This window comes from Chelmon rostratus, chromosome 23 (genome assembly GCF_017976325.1).
Source record: "Chelmon rostratus isolate fCheRos1 chromosome 23, fCheRos1.pri, whole genome shotgun sequence".
NCBI lineage: Eukaryota > Metazoa > Chordata > Actinopteri > Chaetodontiformes > Chaetodontidae > Chelmon > Chelmon rostratus.
The window spans coordinates 12,580,217-12,593,737 of NC_055680.1; the positions used below are offsets into that span (position 1 = coordinate 12,580,217).

Below are 13,521 nucleotides of genomic sequence, written 5' to 3' on the forward strand. Positions count from 1 at the left end.
CAAATAGCTGGATCATCACAGTGTTGACCTTCTTACAAATGTCTAGACGTGTGCATGCAGATCATCAAACTGGATTGATTTTTTTGGGGGAAAAAGTGACTGTATGAAAATGTATTTGTGCTAACATCATCAGGCGAACATAAATAGAATCATTGCAATCATACAGTATGCTTTTGCGTGGTGATGTGCTAAGTAGCCTAGCTTTTTACAGCCACAATGCTATCATTTCAATGCTTTCATTTTTACAGAATTCACACTTGATATTGTGATTTTATGTACAGTACTTCCATCAGTGAACATCTGATGGGCCCTTAGCTCTACCCCAGAATCGGACAGAAAGCTCCAACTGCAGTGTAAAAACTGAAGACTCGGACATGTTAGATGCATCAACATAAACTGAGATGATGAAAACGTTTACCGCAGGCATTTGTAAGAGATTTGATTTCTTTTCCCATTGTCATACCCTGCTCAAACATATGCGTTTCGTCCATAAGTACTAGCAGCCATGCTTCTGGATGGTGCAGCTCCAGAATATACAGTTCCCCTGGTTTGGTAAGGCATCGGGCTGCAAGACAAGACAGTAGAACAAAAACATCAGTCACTGCGGTTGAATGCCTGAATCACTTTATGTCTTGAACTCACATAAGGTTGACTTGCCAGAACAGAAAAGCACAGGTATAACATTAACGATGGCCCTGCTCAATTCAAACATCCCAGTAAATCATTACAGTGACAACTATGACAACGCACAGGTGAATTAATAAAGGTCTGCCACAAGACGGCGCCAGATATTTTCAAGATTCCCGAGTTTCCCCGCAGCAAAACATGCACCTTGTGCTCAGTGTGTGCATGTAAATGATAAAAGATTTAGCAAATGTCAAAATAGGTGGTGAGCCAAAATACAAATAAATTAAAATAATCAATTTAATTTCCCATGTCTAAATTGTGTTGGTATATTTATTTATACATGTTGCTTATTTCTTTCTTATTTTTAAATCTATCTAGATATTAATTATTTTGGCCTGAAACTATCTATTTATTATTTTGTTTGATCAATTTAGTGATATATTAATAGGTATGTTAGTTATTTCATTAATTCACCTCTTTAACCTCAGATAAGACATCTTTTTTCCATTTCACTACCTGACATTTAATAGTGACCTTGACATTTTTACATCAAGTCAATGGAAAAACTAGAGAGCAATGTGGACGTTTGTAAAGCAATGCAGTAAATGTAACATGCAAGCGATTACAGTAAATCCATCAATAAATGAATGCCCATCAAACAGATCAAACTCACTACTTTTCCTGTGTGCCCAGTTTGCAGGAGCAGGTGAGACAGACTCCTCCGGCCATGGCGAGCACAGCGGAGCACCAGCCGATGTAAAGCCCCTCTCCTATTTCATACCTGCGACACACAGCAGAGTTTCAGTCAGCCGACGCTCATGTCGGGCCATTTTTAGCATCCCTCTCCACCTCCCCGACAAGCCCCCCAACCACCACTATCTTACCTTATCCCGGGATAGAAAGGGTCAAAGAATTCCTGAGTGATGTTGAAGGCGTACCAGGACACTGCGATCATTGTGCACACACCTGTTGATGGAAAAAGAAGAAATCAAATATTCTTTAATTACTGAGAAAGCAGCGGGGGAGCTGCCAAGACAGAGGTTCAAAGTCTAACAGGGAACCAGCAGGAAATTTAGGGATGATTGATTTAAATATGCAATTCAACAGTTATCAAGTATTAGACATATTTATTAGCCATAATGTGGGCTGAAGTTCCTTCAGCTTTTCATTGGGTAGTATATTAAGAGGTCATTAATGTTCCAACTGGTCAAAAATAACTTTCTTTCTTTCTTTCTTCACTTTGGACTTTGGAGTTGCTCTCCTAAAATACACCTCTCTGGCTTTTTCAATGCAGTTTTCACATCTTTCTTACCTTGAAGAATGAAAAAGACCCCAGCGGTGCCGGCAATCCTCCCTTTAAGGACGTAGTTCTCCCCTCCAGCCTTTGAGCACTGTATTCCTATCAGGGCCGCAATCAGTCCAAAGGTGCCCAACACTATCGAGGTGATCATCAAGGCGCGAGACGCTTGGATGTAACCTGGACACAGTATCGAAATAAACAAAAACAGCCCATAAATTCACCGCCTTTTACTTGTGACCTGTCTTGAGATTTCGTCCAGGTTTGCATGATTAGATGTTGACCTGAGAACAGGTCTGGGTTCAGCGGAGCAAAAGTTCTGGGTGTCCAAAAGCTCATAAAATGTTGAAATTGTCCTTTATCAGCCATTTTTTTTAATGGTAAATGTTTTTCTCAATAAAGCAACAGTGTTTCATGTACTACAACTACTTTATTTAAAGTTAAGTGTGTACTTAAAATTATTCGTCACAGCGAAATGAGAGATTTTCTGTCAACATACCGCTCAAAGCGAGCAGCGACGGGAACTCCCTGCAGTTGTGCACCCCGGTTGAGTCCGTCGCACATGACATCCACAAGTTTTCGTAGATGGTGGAGGTGGTGATGACGTTCCCGTCAACGGTGGACGACCTCCAGTAACGGTTCGGCAGGGCGACCCCCACCATCACCCAACCAATGAACCCCAGCACCAGAGCCACTACTTCCACAATTGGATCCATGACCCCTCCTCGGCCCAGCAGTCAACTAAAAGTATATCCAGATCTCAGTTTGTTTTTCTTTAATCAAGAAAGCTTATGAAAATCAGAACATCTGATTCGTATGGTGTGAAAGTCACAGAGTATCTGAGAGTGTGCTGTGTCTGCTCTGCTACTGTGAGATGTTGTCCAGCTCAACAGATATGTATAATGATTTATATGACTCCCTTTCTCTCCTCCCCCCTCCATTCACACACATACTCTATCTCCTTCTCCTTCTTCTTCTTTTTTTTTTTTTTTTTTGCATTTTACACCCCTGAAACTGAACAGGTGTTTATCGGCTCACTCTCAGGGTCCAATGGTCATCTGTCTCTCTTAATGACGCAGCACCGTGTGTGTTTGTTAGACATATTCAGCCACTTTTCTCCCTTCAAAATGCATCAGATTGCAAAACACTGATTGGATTTATGAGCAGGTATTAAAAGATTCTACAATTTGATGGAAAATTAAACATTATGTGCAATTTATGAAAGGTTTGTCACTGTTTTGGGAAAATGTTTTTATACTGAAGTGGCATTATACAGCACACAGCACGTTTTGGATGAATCCAATTGGCCCTTGTTAGTTTTATTATTTGGGTTTGAAAATCTCAAGGCCATAAGACACAAGGTCAGAGTCACTAAGAGGCACACCCAGCATTTTACAACATATTGGAAAGATTTAACTGGTCTAATATGGGCTTAAAGTCAGAGCTAAGAGCAAACGACAAAGGTCTAAAGTGATCCAGTTCATCCTTAAGTTTCTGTGTTTGTGTGTCTTCATTAATAATCCTCCTGATAGCTGCAGGGTCAGCGTTGCCAAATCCGGGGCACACAGTTCACAAGGCGATAATATTAACCTGCATTTCAGACAAAGCCCTCACGTCTACACAAGCGAGCCGAATTTTAGGCCACATGTAAACCCGTTTCTATAAGAGCTCGCAGACAATAAACCCGACCCGAGCTGCTCATCAGTTTTCTAGAAGGAAGTAAGAGGCGACGTGTTTGCAATGGACAATTTGTTATCTGTAAAACAACTGCAGCAACACAGTGATGGCTGTAAAATGTAATCAAAATCTGTTTGAAGGCAGTGAAAGCAATTACTCAAGACAACAGTGTAACTCAAATACAATAGAATTTTCGTATGTTTACCGTCTCCAAACTGCAGAACTGGTCTGTTAACGTCTGTTAAACAGAAAGTCGAACGGAGAAATTGTTTTCTGGAGAAACATTTACAATCACAGATGACCTCTTTTGTCCATGATAACAATAAAAACTAGCACATGTAGCGTTATGAAAGAGCTCAGTCACAGAGCAGTTATCTCGATGGTACATCAGAGTATACATAAAGTGTTATTTACGAGAATATCTTCATTTGTGATTTAACAAATTAGATGTTTCACAAGTTCTTCGCTGACAGCGGAGGTGTTTTAACAAGTTCTGATTTCTTTGTCTCTAATTTTGAACTATTTGTTGAGTTTCCTGATATTAATCATGCATGGGAAGTGGCTCCATGGATAATATTTTTTTTACCCAGTCGACCAGTTATTGTTTCAACAGCTCTTGAATTAACTGGAGTGAAACTTTATATCAACATTTGTATTCCCCAGACGATGATGCCAAGAGTTTTCCTTTAACAACAAAAAGAAGCTATGTGAACACAACACTGATATGAAGGCGGAAATTCAAACCACAGGTTGATCTGACCTCGATGGCCTGCCTCATCTCCTTCACGTTCACCTGAGCTCCTCTGAAAACCGCATCCCGCCCAGCCAATAAATGTCTCCTTTTATGGCCGAGCTGTTCGCAAAGGCCGTTTTTACAGCTCACCTGGCCGCAGCATTGGTGGCTGATGAGTTTGCGTTGCTAGATGCCAGTGTCACGGTGGCTTTGGCTGTGAAAGCAAAGTTTATGTGATGTTTTTAAAGTGACGCCTGAAAAGAAGCCCATAATTTTTCCATGTGCTGTCTAGGAATAACTCATTAAAGGGAGGTGGGATGAGCATGTGATCAGGACAGACGACACTGAAGACTGCACAGAATAAATAAATAGAAAAGATGACTGTGTATGCTGGTTTATTGAAAAAAAAAAAACGTGTATAAACAACTACTGTAAAAAATTTAAACTGAAGTTGGTGTTTAAAGAGGTAAGTGTGCATTCTCGAGTTTGTTGTACAAAAACAAACAAACAAAACATGACGCCCGTGGTGGGTTATTGCTAATGTCGCTAGGCAACTGTAGATTAGCTGGGTTTATGAGTGCTGTGATCAACATTTATTGTTAAATAATAACATTGTTTACCCATAAATATCTAATGTTGGAGAAAGAGCCAAGATGTGAAATCAAGTTTTCAGGGGCTTTGGCATTTTTTAAGAAAAATGAAGGGGAACTTCTATCAAGCATTTTTTAAAATTTTCACATAAACCTTGATGGAAACTTCCTGCAATTACTTGTAGTTTGTTGTGAGACACTAATCAGTTTTATGTTGTCAATAGAAACTTTCAGCTTAATTGTCTTAATTCCCAATGATCCCATGCTGAGGAAATTCTCTTGTTACAACAGCGTGTTCAAATGTTCACAAAAAGAGTCTCCAGCCATGCAAGCGGCTACATGAGGCTTCTTAATGGTGTTAGCATTTAGCACAAGGCACAGCTGTGCCAAACACTAGCATGGCAGCGCCATACATTTAGCACATTCACCATGTTGGTTTAGTGTTTTAGCATTTTAATATTTGCTGATGAACAAGAGCAGCTGAGGCTGATGGGAACGTCAATAGTTTTTCAGGTATTAAAAAGGTCATAAAAAATATATTGATGATGGTGTTGGATGAAAACTCAAGAGATCACCAATTATAACAGTTCCTCCTGGGGGGTGTGTGAATGTGTCAACACCACAAAAGACAATGTTGTGGTGGCGCTAGAGGGGAAGTCTGGGGGTTTGCAAAGTCATTAGGATTCATCCTCCAGGAACCATGAACACCTGTACAAAACTGACCAATCTCCCAGCAGACCGATCGACCAGCATTGCCAGCAATAGAGCTGTGGCCATAAATAAAAGATTAACCCTTCATAACGTCCTTTTTGTGGTCCTAAGGTAAAAAAAATGTTACTTTCTCACAGTCGGTGATTGTTGAAGCCTGAAGCTGGTGAAAAATGCAGAAGACTAACAAAAGAATGAGTATTATTTGATCCAGAAATAAGATCTGTGATGGTTTTTGCTGTCTATCTTTTCAGGCCTAGAAGCTCTGTAAATAAAATCTAAGACTCTGATCAGTGCAATAAAAATATAGAAGGAAATCATCAAAGCCAGGAAGAAATATTTCACAATAACTGCAATGAACATTGTGACAAAAAAACAAATTTTATAGTCTGTCTCTATGTCTGCAGTAATAAAAAGTGACAGACAATAAACTGCTGTTCTGCTGGATTATACAGTAACTTCAAATTACAGTGTGACGACATTTACAGGGTGTGACTTAACCAATACACCGTGTTCCCAGACGTATTCCCTTTCTCCACATTGATTACGCATTAATATCTCTCAGCAGTGTCTTTAAACCAGTGGATACTCAATGAACATTGGCCCTAATAACTTAAAGTCGCTGAAGCCGATCTGAATTACACCGGCTCTGATGAATCATTGACATTAAACTGTGTTTTTCTGTGCACGGGATGAACCTGAAGACAAGCTTCGGTTAGTTATTCTGCTTGGAGGTTAGATGATTTTCGGGCGGACTTCTACCCACACTGATGATCTGGCTTTCTCTTTTCGTTTACCCACTCAATCACCTCTTTCACACCAAAGACTATTGTTTTCACTGATGGGTGGTGAGTTTCGGTCCTGTCAGGTGGGTTAATGAGTAACATCCCACGAGGCTGATAACACCACACACAGCTGATAGCGTCCATAAGCCTTCCTGTCGTAAAACAGAGTCTTGAATCGCCCCGGGGGTCAAGATGTGAGGATGATTGAAGCGAGTGAACTAGGCCAGGCACGTTTTTGTTCAAACATGTACAGCCCGATCTTAGCGCTCAAGACTCCAACACTTAGATAATGATCATAATGTACTCTCTTACGCAGTGTCCACAAAACCTCATTGTAAATGTAATAGTCAATAAATGACAGTGATAAGAACAGAATTATAGATGAGACTTTGCTCCATCAACAAAAAATATTTGAAAGAAATTATTGATAAATGGTTGCCAATTTACATAAATGGAAAATCAGTTTCCTGGTCTTGATTGTCATGTCATGATATATGATTTTATGCAGATGAAAGTTTTGTATACATTTAGGTATCCATCCTCTCAAACAATGTCAGGATTGTAGGTTTTAAAACCTCATGTGGAGCAACGGGCACAGAAGTTAAAGACGAGTTTCTTATATCAAAATATGGACACCCAAAGAGTTCAATATCAAATAAATAAACGTAAACATTTTAAAATGATCATATAATAACTTAATGTGAGATTACCTGATATCATTCTGAAAATTAGCCTGATATGAAAAGTTATTTTTGTTTTGGAGGTCATTTTTTATTTGCTCCAGCTGCTTTTAGTTTAGTTTAGTTCAAAATGTCCCTCTGCAAAGTCTGATTACATTTCAAAGCCATCTTCCCAAATTTCCATTTTATGTCATATCATGATTATCTGCCAATTAAGACAGATGGAAAAAAAATGTTGAAATTGTTGTATATTCTCTTAAAGCTCTCTAAAGTGATGCATACCTCTGTCTGTTTGGTATTCAACACTCATTTCCTGAGAACACAATTCTCTCAGTTCAAAATCATTTTATTTTACAAGATGGAAAACACAACCGATTAAATGTAGCACATGTACATGTTAGGAAATGTATTTTAAATGGCAAAGGTATTCATTCCCATTTTTAAAGTTGTATTAGAACAAATGACAAGAAGCCTCATGTCCAAAATGAATGCAAACATCTCATCAACACCTCCACAGCAGCAGCTGGACTTACAGTCTTCTTCTACCAGCTATACGCCAGAGTCAGTGCCACCTCTCCAGCAAACAAACCACACACAAGCTACACTTCCTACGGCACGAAAAAACACTTTCCGAAACAATGCACTTCTTCATGTCAAAAATAATTAGACAGTTACAGAGCCACCGCTGCACTTTTATAAAGGTATATTTTTACAAAATATAAATGTCACCTAAGGAAGTTTAGGCTGAGGTGCATACTAACTAAGATATTACATAAAATTGAGCTGCACCTTGACTATTTTAATTTATTTACAGAAATGATAAGAAAGTGCCATGCTATGAGTGTGTGATTAAACAGCTAAGTAATGTCTTAGGTATGGTGAATCTCAACCCTGTTAAAATGTGAACACAGTTTATCAATTGCCGTTATTCATACCTTTAATGTGTTGCAGTACATATTATAACCAAAATGTTCCATCCATCAAACTTTCTCCACAAATTTAAATTCTTTAGGCAGGGGAAGGGTCAGTGTGTCAGTCCAGCAAAATGAAAACACTGTGTCCCATGTCCAAGTTAGGATTTAGCAGCTCCCTTTGACACAGCCAGGCCGATGAGGCCCGCCAAACCGGCCACGCCAAGGCCGATTCCCCCCACGATCGCCATGCCAACCAAGCCGTCTAGATGACAACAGGTGAGAGTCAGCATTCTGTATTTATTCACCGCAACAACATGATCAAATTCTATTATTACGTTACGACTCAGATCGGTTATTACCTTTCTTCAAAGCCTTGTTGATGAGATTCTCCAGCTCCTGAGCCTGCTTGTTCCCCGGCTCGTTCCTTAGAAGAGTTCGGATGTACTTCAGGGCTTTCTCATATTCCTGGAGGACGAACAGTGCAGAGAAAATAAAAGCATTCTTCGATGTGTGCACACTTTACACAATGTAATCAAATGTGAGGGCTGCATTAAAAATGATGAACATGCTATAATTTTAATGTAAATGAATTATCATTATTGTACTCACTTTGAGTCTGTAGTTGGCCACTGCAAGGTAAAACAGGAAGTCCCGGGAGTCGTCCTTCGATGCTTTCTGAACAAGCTCTACAAGAAACACACACACACACAGACACAAAAGATTCAAACGGTTTACTTGTGAAAGAATAAATATAATTTTTATATTACTGAGTGCATCACACTGTTTCTGAAACACCATCCAGTAGACAAAAATATATAATCTCAATGACTAATATTATAATTATCATGTTAAGCTAAAGCAACCAGGTAGAGTTGGAACAACTGGCCAATTTATTGATCGATCAACAGAAAAAAAAAATTCAGAGCTGATTAATGTGGTACATTTTTTTTTAAAATCCATGAGTGTCAAAATTTTCCTGGTTCCAGCTTCCCATATGTGAATATTTTTTGTTTTTTTTATTCAATATTCTGACTAAACAATAAATTGAATAACTAACCAACAAAATAATCGAGAAAAAAGTCTGCAGACTAATTGATAATGAAAATAATAGATAGAAATTATAGTTCTAATAGATGCTGCATTTTCAACTCCCTCTGAATTCAATAATCGATCATTCATAAAGCCAATACTGTATTGATTGTAAGCATTATACATACTAAAACAACCCTCTACCACAATGCCGGGCACAACAGCATTCATACAATAACAATAAAAACATGTTTATTTTTATGAACTCACCTTCCAAAAGTACGATTCCCTTCTTGATGTCGTCTGAGTATTTACTCCTGATCAGACACCAAGCATATTCAAACTTTGTGTCTTTGGAGACGGCTCCCTTCACCAGCTCATTGTTGTATTTCTTCTCAAATTTCTGTAAAGACAAAAAACAGAAACATGAAGTGACCGCGAAAGTGCATTTGTGTAATATTTGTTTTTCAGTGTGCGTTTTGGCAAGTACTGTGGCACTCATTCTGTAATATCTCCAAAGTTGAAAAACAGCCAAAATAGTAGTTCGGCTCCAGCTGTTGGGCATTAATGCCCCCAAAACACATATAACTCTCAAACTGTTTCTAGCATGAGTCATACCATACGGACATTACGACGACGCCGCTAACAGTTTTTGACCATAAACATCATCATTAGCATTTAGCTAGCTTTGTGACGCGACAAAGTATCCTCCTCCGCGCCGCTTTTCACCCAAGTTTCAGCCGTTACCCAGTAAACGTCGTGTTATAAGACCATCAGTGGGTGTCGTCCATGTGCCAGTGTGTGTGTTTTAAGACAGAAAGAGGTTTAATAATTCGAAAACTTACTAAAAGGTCTTCAGGAGCTACCACATCACTCACAACAGCCTCCATGTTTCCGGAAAGTGTGCTCGAACACGCCCACTTTTAATCACGTGACCTATGTTTTTGAGTCGTCATCAGAAAATCTCTGGAAAAGGTCTGTTGCATGATGATGATAATATACTAATAATCCTACTACTACCAGTACTACTACTACTACTACTACTACTACTAACAATAATAATAATAATAGTAATCACACATGATAAGGGAAAAAATGTTCTTTATTGTTTACCTAATTTGCAGTTTTAAGACAAAAAGACACATTGCAGCTAAAAAGTAGGCCTACTTAAGTACTAAACAACAGTGATCATCAGTTCTTTGTGAGGTGGGCTGGAGAAAAGGCGAGAGGCAACAGTTCACTGAGGCTGGTTTCCTTGTAGGATCCATCTGGCTTGGTCAAGTATACAGTCCAGTCTGATCCAAACTGGTGAGACAGATGCATAGCAAAGAGAAAAAGCCAAGATGAAAGGTATAGATAGTGTCATAGACATGAATCTATATAAACACTGAGGTCATGAGCATACTAAATTTATAATATTTCAATTTTGCATTTTGTTTTTATTCTGTTCACTGTTTAGTTATGTTTTGGGGGAATGTTAGTTGCCAACATGAAGGTCTGAACGTGGTTTTAAGGCCCCACCACACTTTAGTAATACAATTCTGGTGGAGTAAAGCTAAATCCTTAATTTACTTATTTTTCTTGACCTAAAAGGTGTCACATTTGCAGCTAAATGGCAGGTCTAAAAACACTGGAAACAGCATATAAAACATCCAGCATGTCCAGCCAAGTCACCCACACACACACCTTGCTAAAACCCCCACGTTCCCTGAAAAAAACATTTCATCACCTCACTGTCCGGTAGCTATAGCCACGGCTGCAGTGTGCAGAATACTGTCTTACATTGCTATTTAACAAAGAAGGACTAAGTGTGATCTGAAACCAAAGAGTTAAGTGCTGACTTAAAAATGGTACTTCAGATGATGCAAATAAAACATGCCTATATTTTATTTGCATCATCTGAAGTATTAGTTTATTACTAAAACTGCTGAATTTGAGGCCTTAAAGTTTTATGTGGAGAAAAAAAAACTTTTCCTGTAATCTAATTTACTCAACACTGCTGCTCTGCTTTATGAGGGAGCTACAGCATTTTATTGTGCTAGTAACCTAGTATCTGTGTCTGTAAAATAAAGAGGCGCCTGCTGTACACACACCCACTGCTGCCTACTGCAATACCCAAATATGGGTCTGATAAGGGAGAACTAGTGTTCCTGGTTCATATACACTGCAAAACTTATTCTTATTCTTATTTTTTTTATTTTTTATCTCTGTATGTATGTTTTCTTCCTAGATCAAGTGAAAGAAACTGCCAGTGCAGAGAGAAAATTCTCACTTGTTCCAAATGCAAATGTACTTATTTCAAGGATTTTCTAAAATCAAGTTTTCTTTATTTTAATTCAGTGACCTGCCTTGTTCTTTATTGTTTCAAGATACACTCATTTCTAGGACATCTTAAAAGAATCATCAAACTGATTTATTAAAGAGACCAATTAAAATGTTTTCACTGCACTGGCAGATGTTTTTAGGGCACACAGAAATAACTCAGCGAGATGGAAAGTTTTTGCAGTGTATCACTCACTGATCAGGCGATAATGATTGCCAGTTCTGGTCATAAAAGAGATCTCTCACCTCCATAAGAACCTGCCGACATGCTCCACATGGCCCAACAAAGCGATCTTTGATATCACTACACAGAGGAGAGGGAGGGAGGGAGGATCAGTGAGAGTATGTGCTATATGAAACTCTTAATGTGGCATCAGTGTCATTATAGAGAGTGAGAGTGTCACCAGGTCACAGCAATGGCAGCAAACTTTCGGTGTCCTTCCACCACGGCCCTCTGGATGGCCGTCCGCTCAGCACACACTGTCAGACCGTAGGAGGCGTTCTCTACATTACAGCCTGAAAACACACAAATACTTTAGACTCTGGACTCCTTTTTAGACTCACTGTACACATTTTACACTGATTACTTCATGAGTTGTACATTTGATTCTAGATATATTCTGTCTCTTTCTTTTCATGCACCAATTTATAATTTCTGTTTACAGAAGTGTTAACAGTAATGTATATATTTATATATGTATATCAATGTAGAAAGTGTTGTTCTACATATTAAAACTTACAGTATGCATCAGACTATTATTGTATTATTACTTATGGATGTGTGTGTAGGCAGCATCTTAATACGGTGGCTGGTTGAGGTGGAGCTATTTTCAATTATTTAATATACTTTTTGGTAATTTTCTGCATAACAATGCACATTAATTCAGACCTGTAAGACAAGATACGAACATATGGTTTTCGATAACCTGACACACTTCTGGCATTGTGTACATTTCATTTTATACCTTATTGATAATCTTTACCCTTTTTTATTTCTATTTGCACTCTATAAAGTTGCGCTTTCCGACTTTGCACTGCAATTGCTGTTAACAAATTCCCTCTGTATATAAAGTAATCCCTTATTTTATCTCAAAAAAAGTCCATTACAAGTCCTGCATTCAACATCTTAAGTAAATTTACAGAAGTATACCAGCAAAATATACTTTTACATCTAAGTACTTGTAATGCACAGAATTGGCCTCTGTGAAGTTAATATAATTTATTTTACTGTTGGATTGTTGATACTGATGCATTAACGTGTGAGCAGCATTTTATCGCTGTAGCTGGTTGAGGTGGAGCTAATTTTTACCACCTGATAGATTGTTGACAGTTTAATCTAAGGCAATGCAATGGAGTGACGAGTAACTATCAAATAATTAATCATTAGTAATTAATTTAATGAAGCAGAAGCATAAAGTAGTAGTAGTAGTAGTACAATTACCTGAAAACTGTACTAACATGCAGTACTTAAGTACATGCGTATAGTTTCTTTTGGCCACTGCATATTCATTTTTCAGAAAGGCCTGATGGGTGCACTTGGAAGGAGAGAAGTCACCTGATGGGTTATTACCTGTAATTATGGCGCCATCTGCTGTTAATATGGCGGCACCAACAGGGAATTGGCTGTATGGACAGTATGCCATGTCCCGAGCCTGCAGGCACTTTGAAACGAGCTCTTTCACTGTATCTGCACACAACAGAAAGCCCCAGGAATGAACAAAACAGGGTTAGTTAGCATTTCTGATGACACACATCAAAAGTCAAGTGTGATGGGAAAGCGTTGTTGTGAGGAAAAGTGTGACACAGGGAGCTGGACTTGCCTGTCATGGCAGAAGCAGACTGTTCGTAGTTTATGGTGGGCAGCTGTGGACGACGTCACCCCCGACAGCTTTAATTGAAATAAAGTTTGGTTCAGTCTAACACGGTTGGCGACAGGAGAGAGAACAACGGGGTGCGTGTCCGCTGCACGCGCATTGTTTACCTCCACGCTATTGGCTGTGCAGTTTGGGACTGGAGCATCACGACCCGATTGGACCTGACTTTTGTCACAATTCTCTCGCGAGAAAACGGGGTTTTTGAACTAACTGCACCGATGACAAATACCGCTCCAAAGACCTCGTGAACGAACTTCCAATTGCACCATGGCAATGAAGATGTAC

At 38.9% G+C, this 13,521-nt stretch overlaps 3 protein-coding genes across 3 annotated transcripts; all 3 read right to left on the reverse strand.

Moving 5' to 3' along the window:
- Positions 1 to 468: 468 nt before the first annotated feature.
- Positions 469 to 2,640, reverse strand: cldn15a (claudin 15a). The gene is made up of 5 exons (XM_041965362.1): positions 2,424 to 2,640; positions 1,940 to 2,104; positions 1,512 to 1,593; positions 1,301 to 1,408; positions 469 to 565 (listed from the first exon to the last, which is right to left on the reverse strand). Exons 1-5 carry the CDS (start codon positions 2,638 to 2,640, stop codon positions 469 to 471), a joined length of 669 nt encoding a protein of 222 aa, XP_041821296.1.
- A 4,787-nt stretch (positions 2,641 to 7,427) lies between these two features.
- fis1 (fission, mitochondrial 1) lies at positions 7,428 to 9,939 on the reverse strand. The gene is made up of 5 exons (XM_041965389.1): positions 9,886 to 9,939; positions 9,311 to 9,443; positions 8,621 to 8,697; positions 8,371 to 8,476; positions 7,428 to 8,273 (listed from the first exon to the last, which is right to left on the reverse strand). Exons 1-5 carry the CDS (start codon positions 9,928 to 9,930, stop codon positions 8,170 to 8,172), a joined length of 465 nt encoding a protein of 154 aa, XP_041821323.1. The 5' UTR covers positions 9,931 to 9,939; the 3' UTR covers positions 7,428 to 8,169.
- A 292-nt stretch (positions 9,940 to 10,231) lies between these two features.
- Positions 10,232 to 13,189, reverse strand: zgc:103586. The gene is made up of 5 exons (XM_041965713.1): positions 13,183 to 13,189; positions 12,933 to 13,049; positions 11,767 to 11,878; positions 11,609 to 11,666; positions 10,232 to 10,345 (listed from the first exon to the last, which is right to left on the reverse strand). The coding sequence occupies exons 1-5, from the start codon at positions 13,187 to 13,189 to the stop codon at positions 10,232 to 10,234; spliced, it is 408 nt and encodes a 135-aa protein (XP_041821647.1).
- Positions 13,190 to 13,521: the final 332 nt, after the last annotated feature.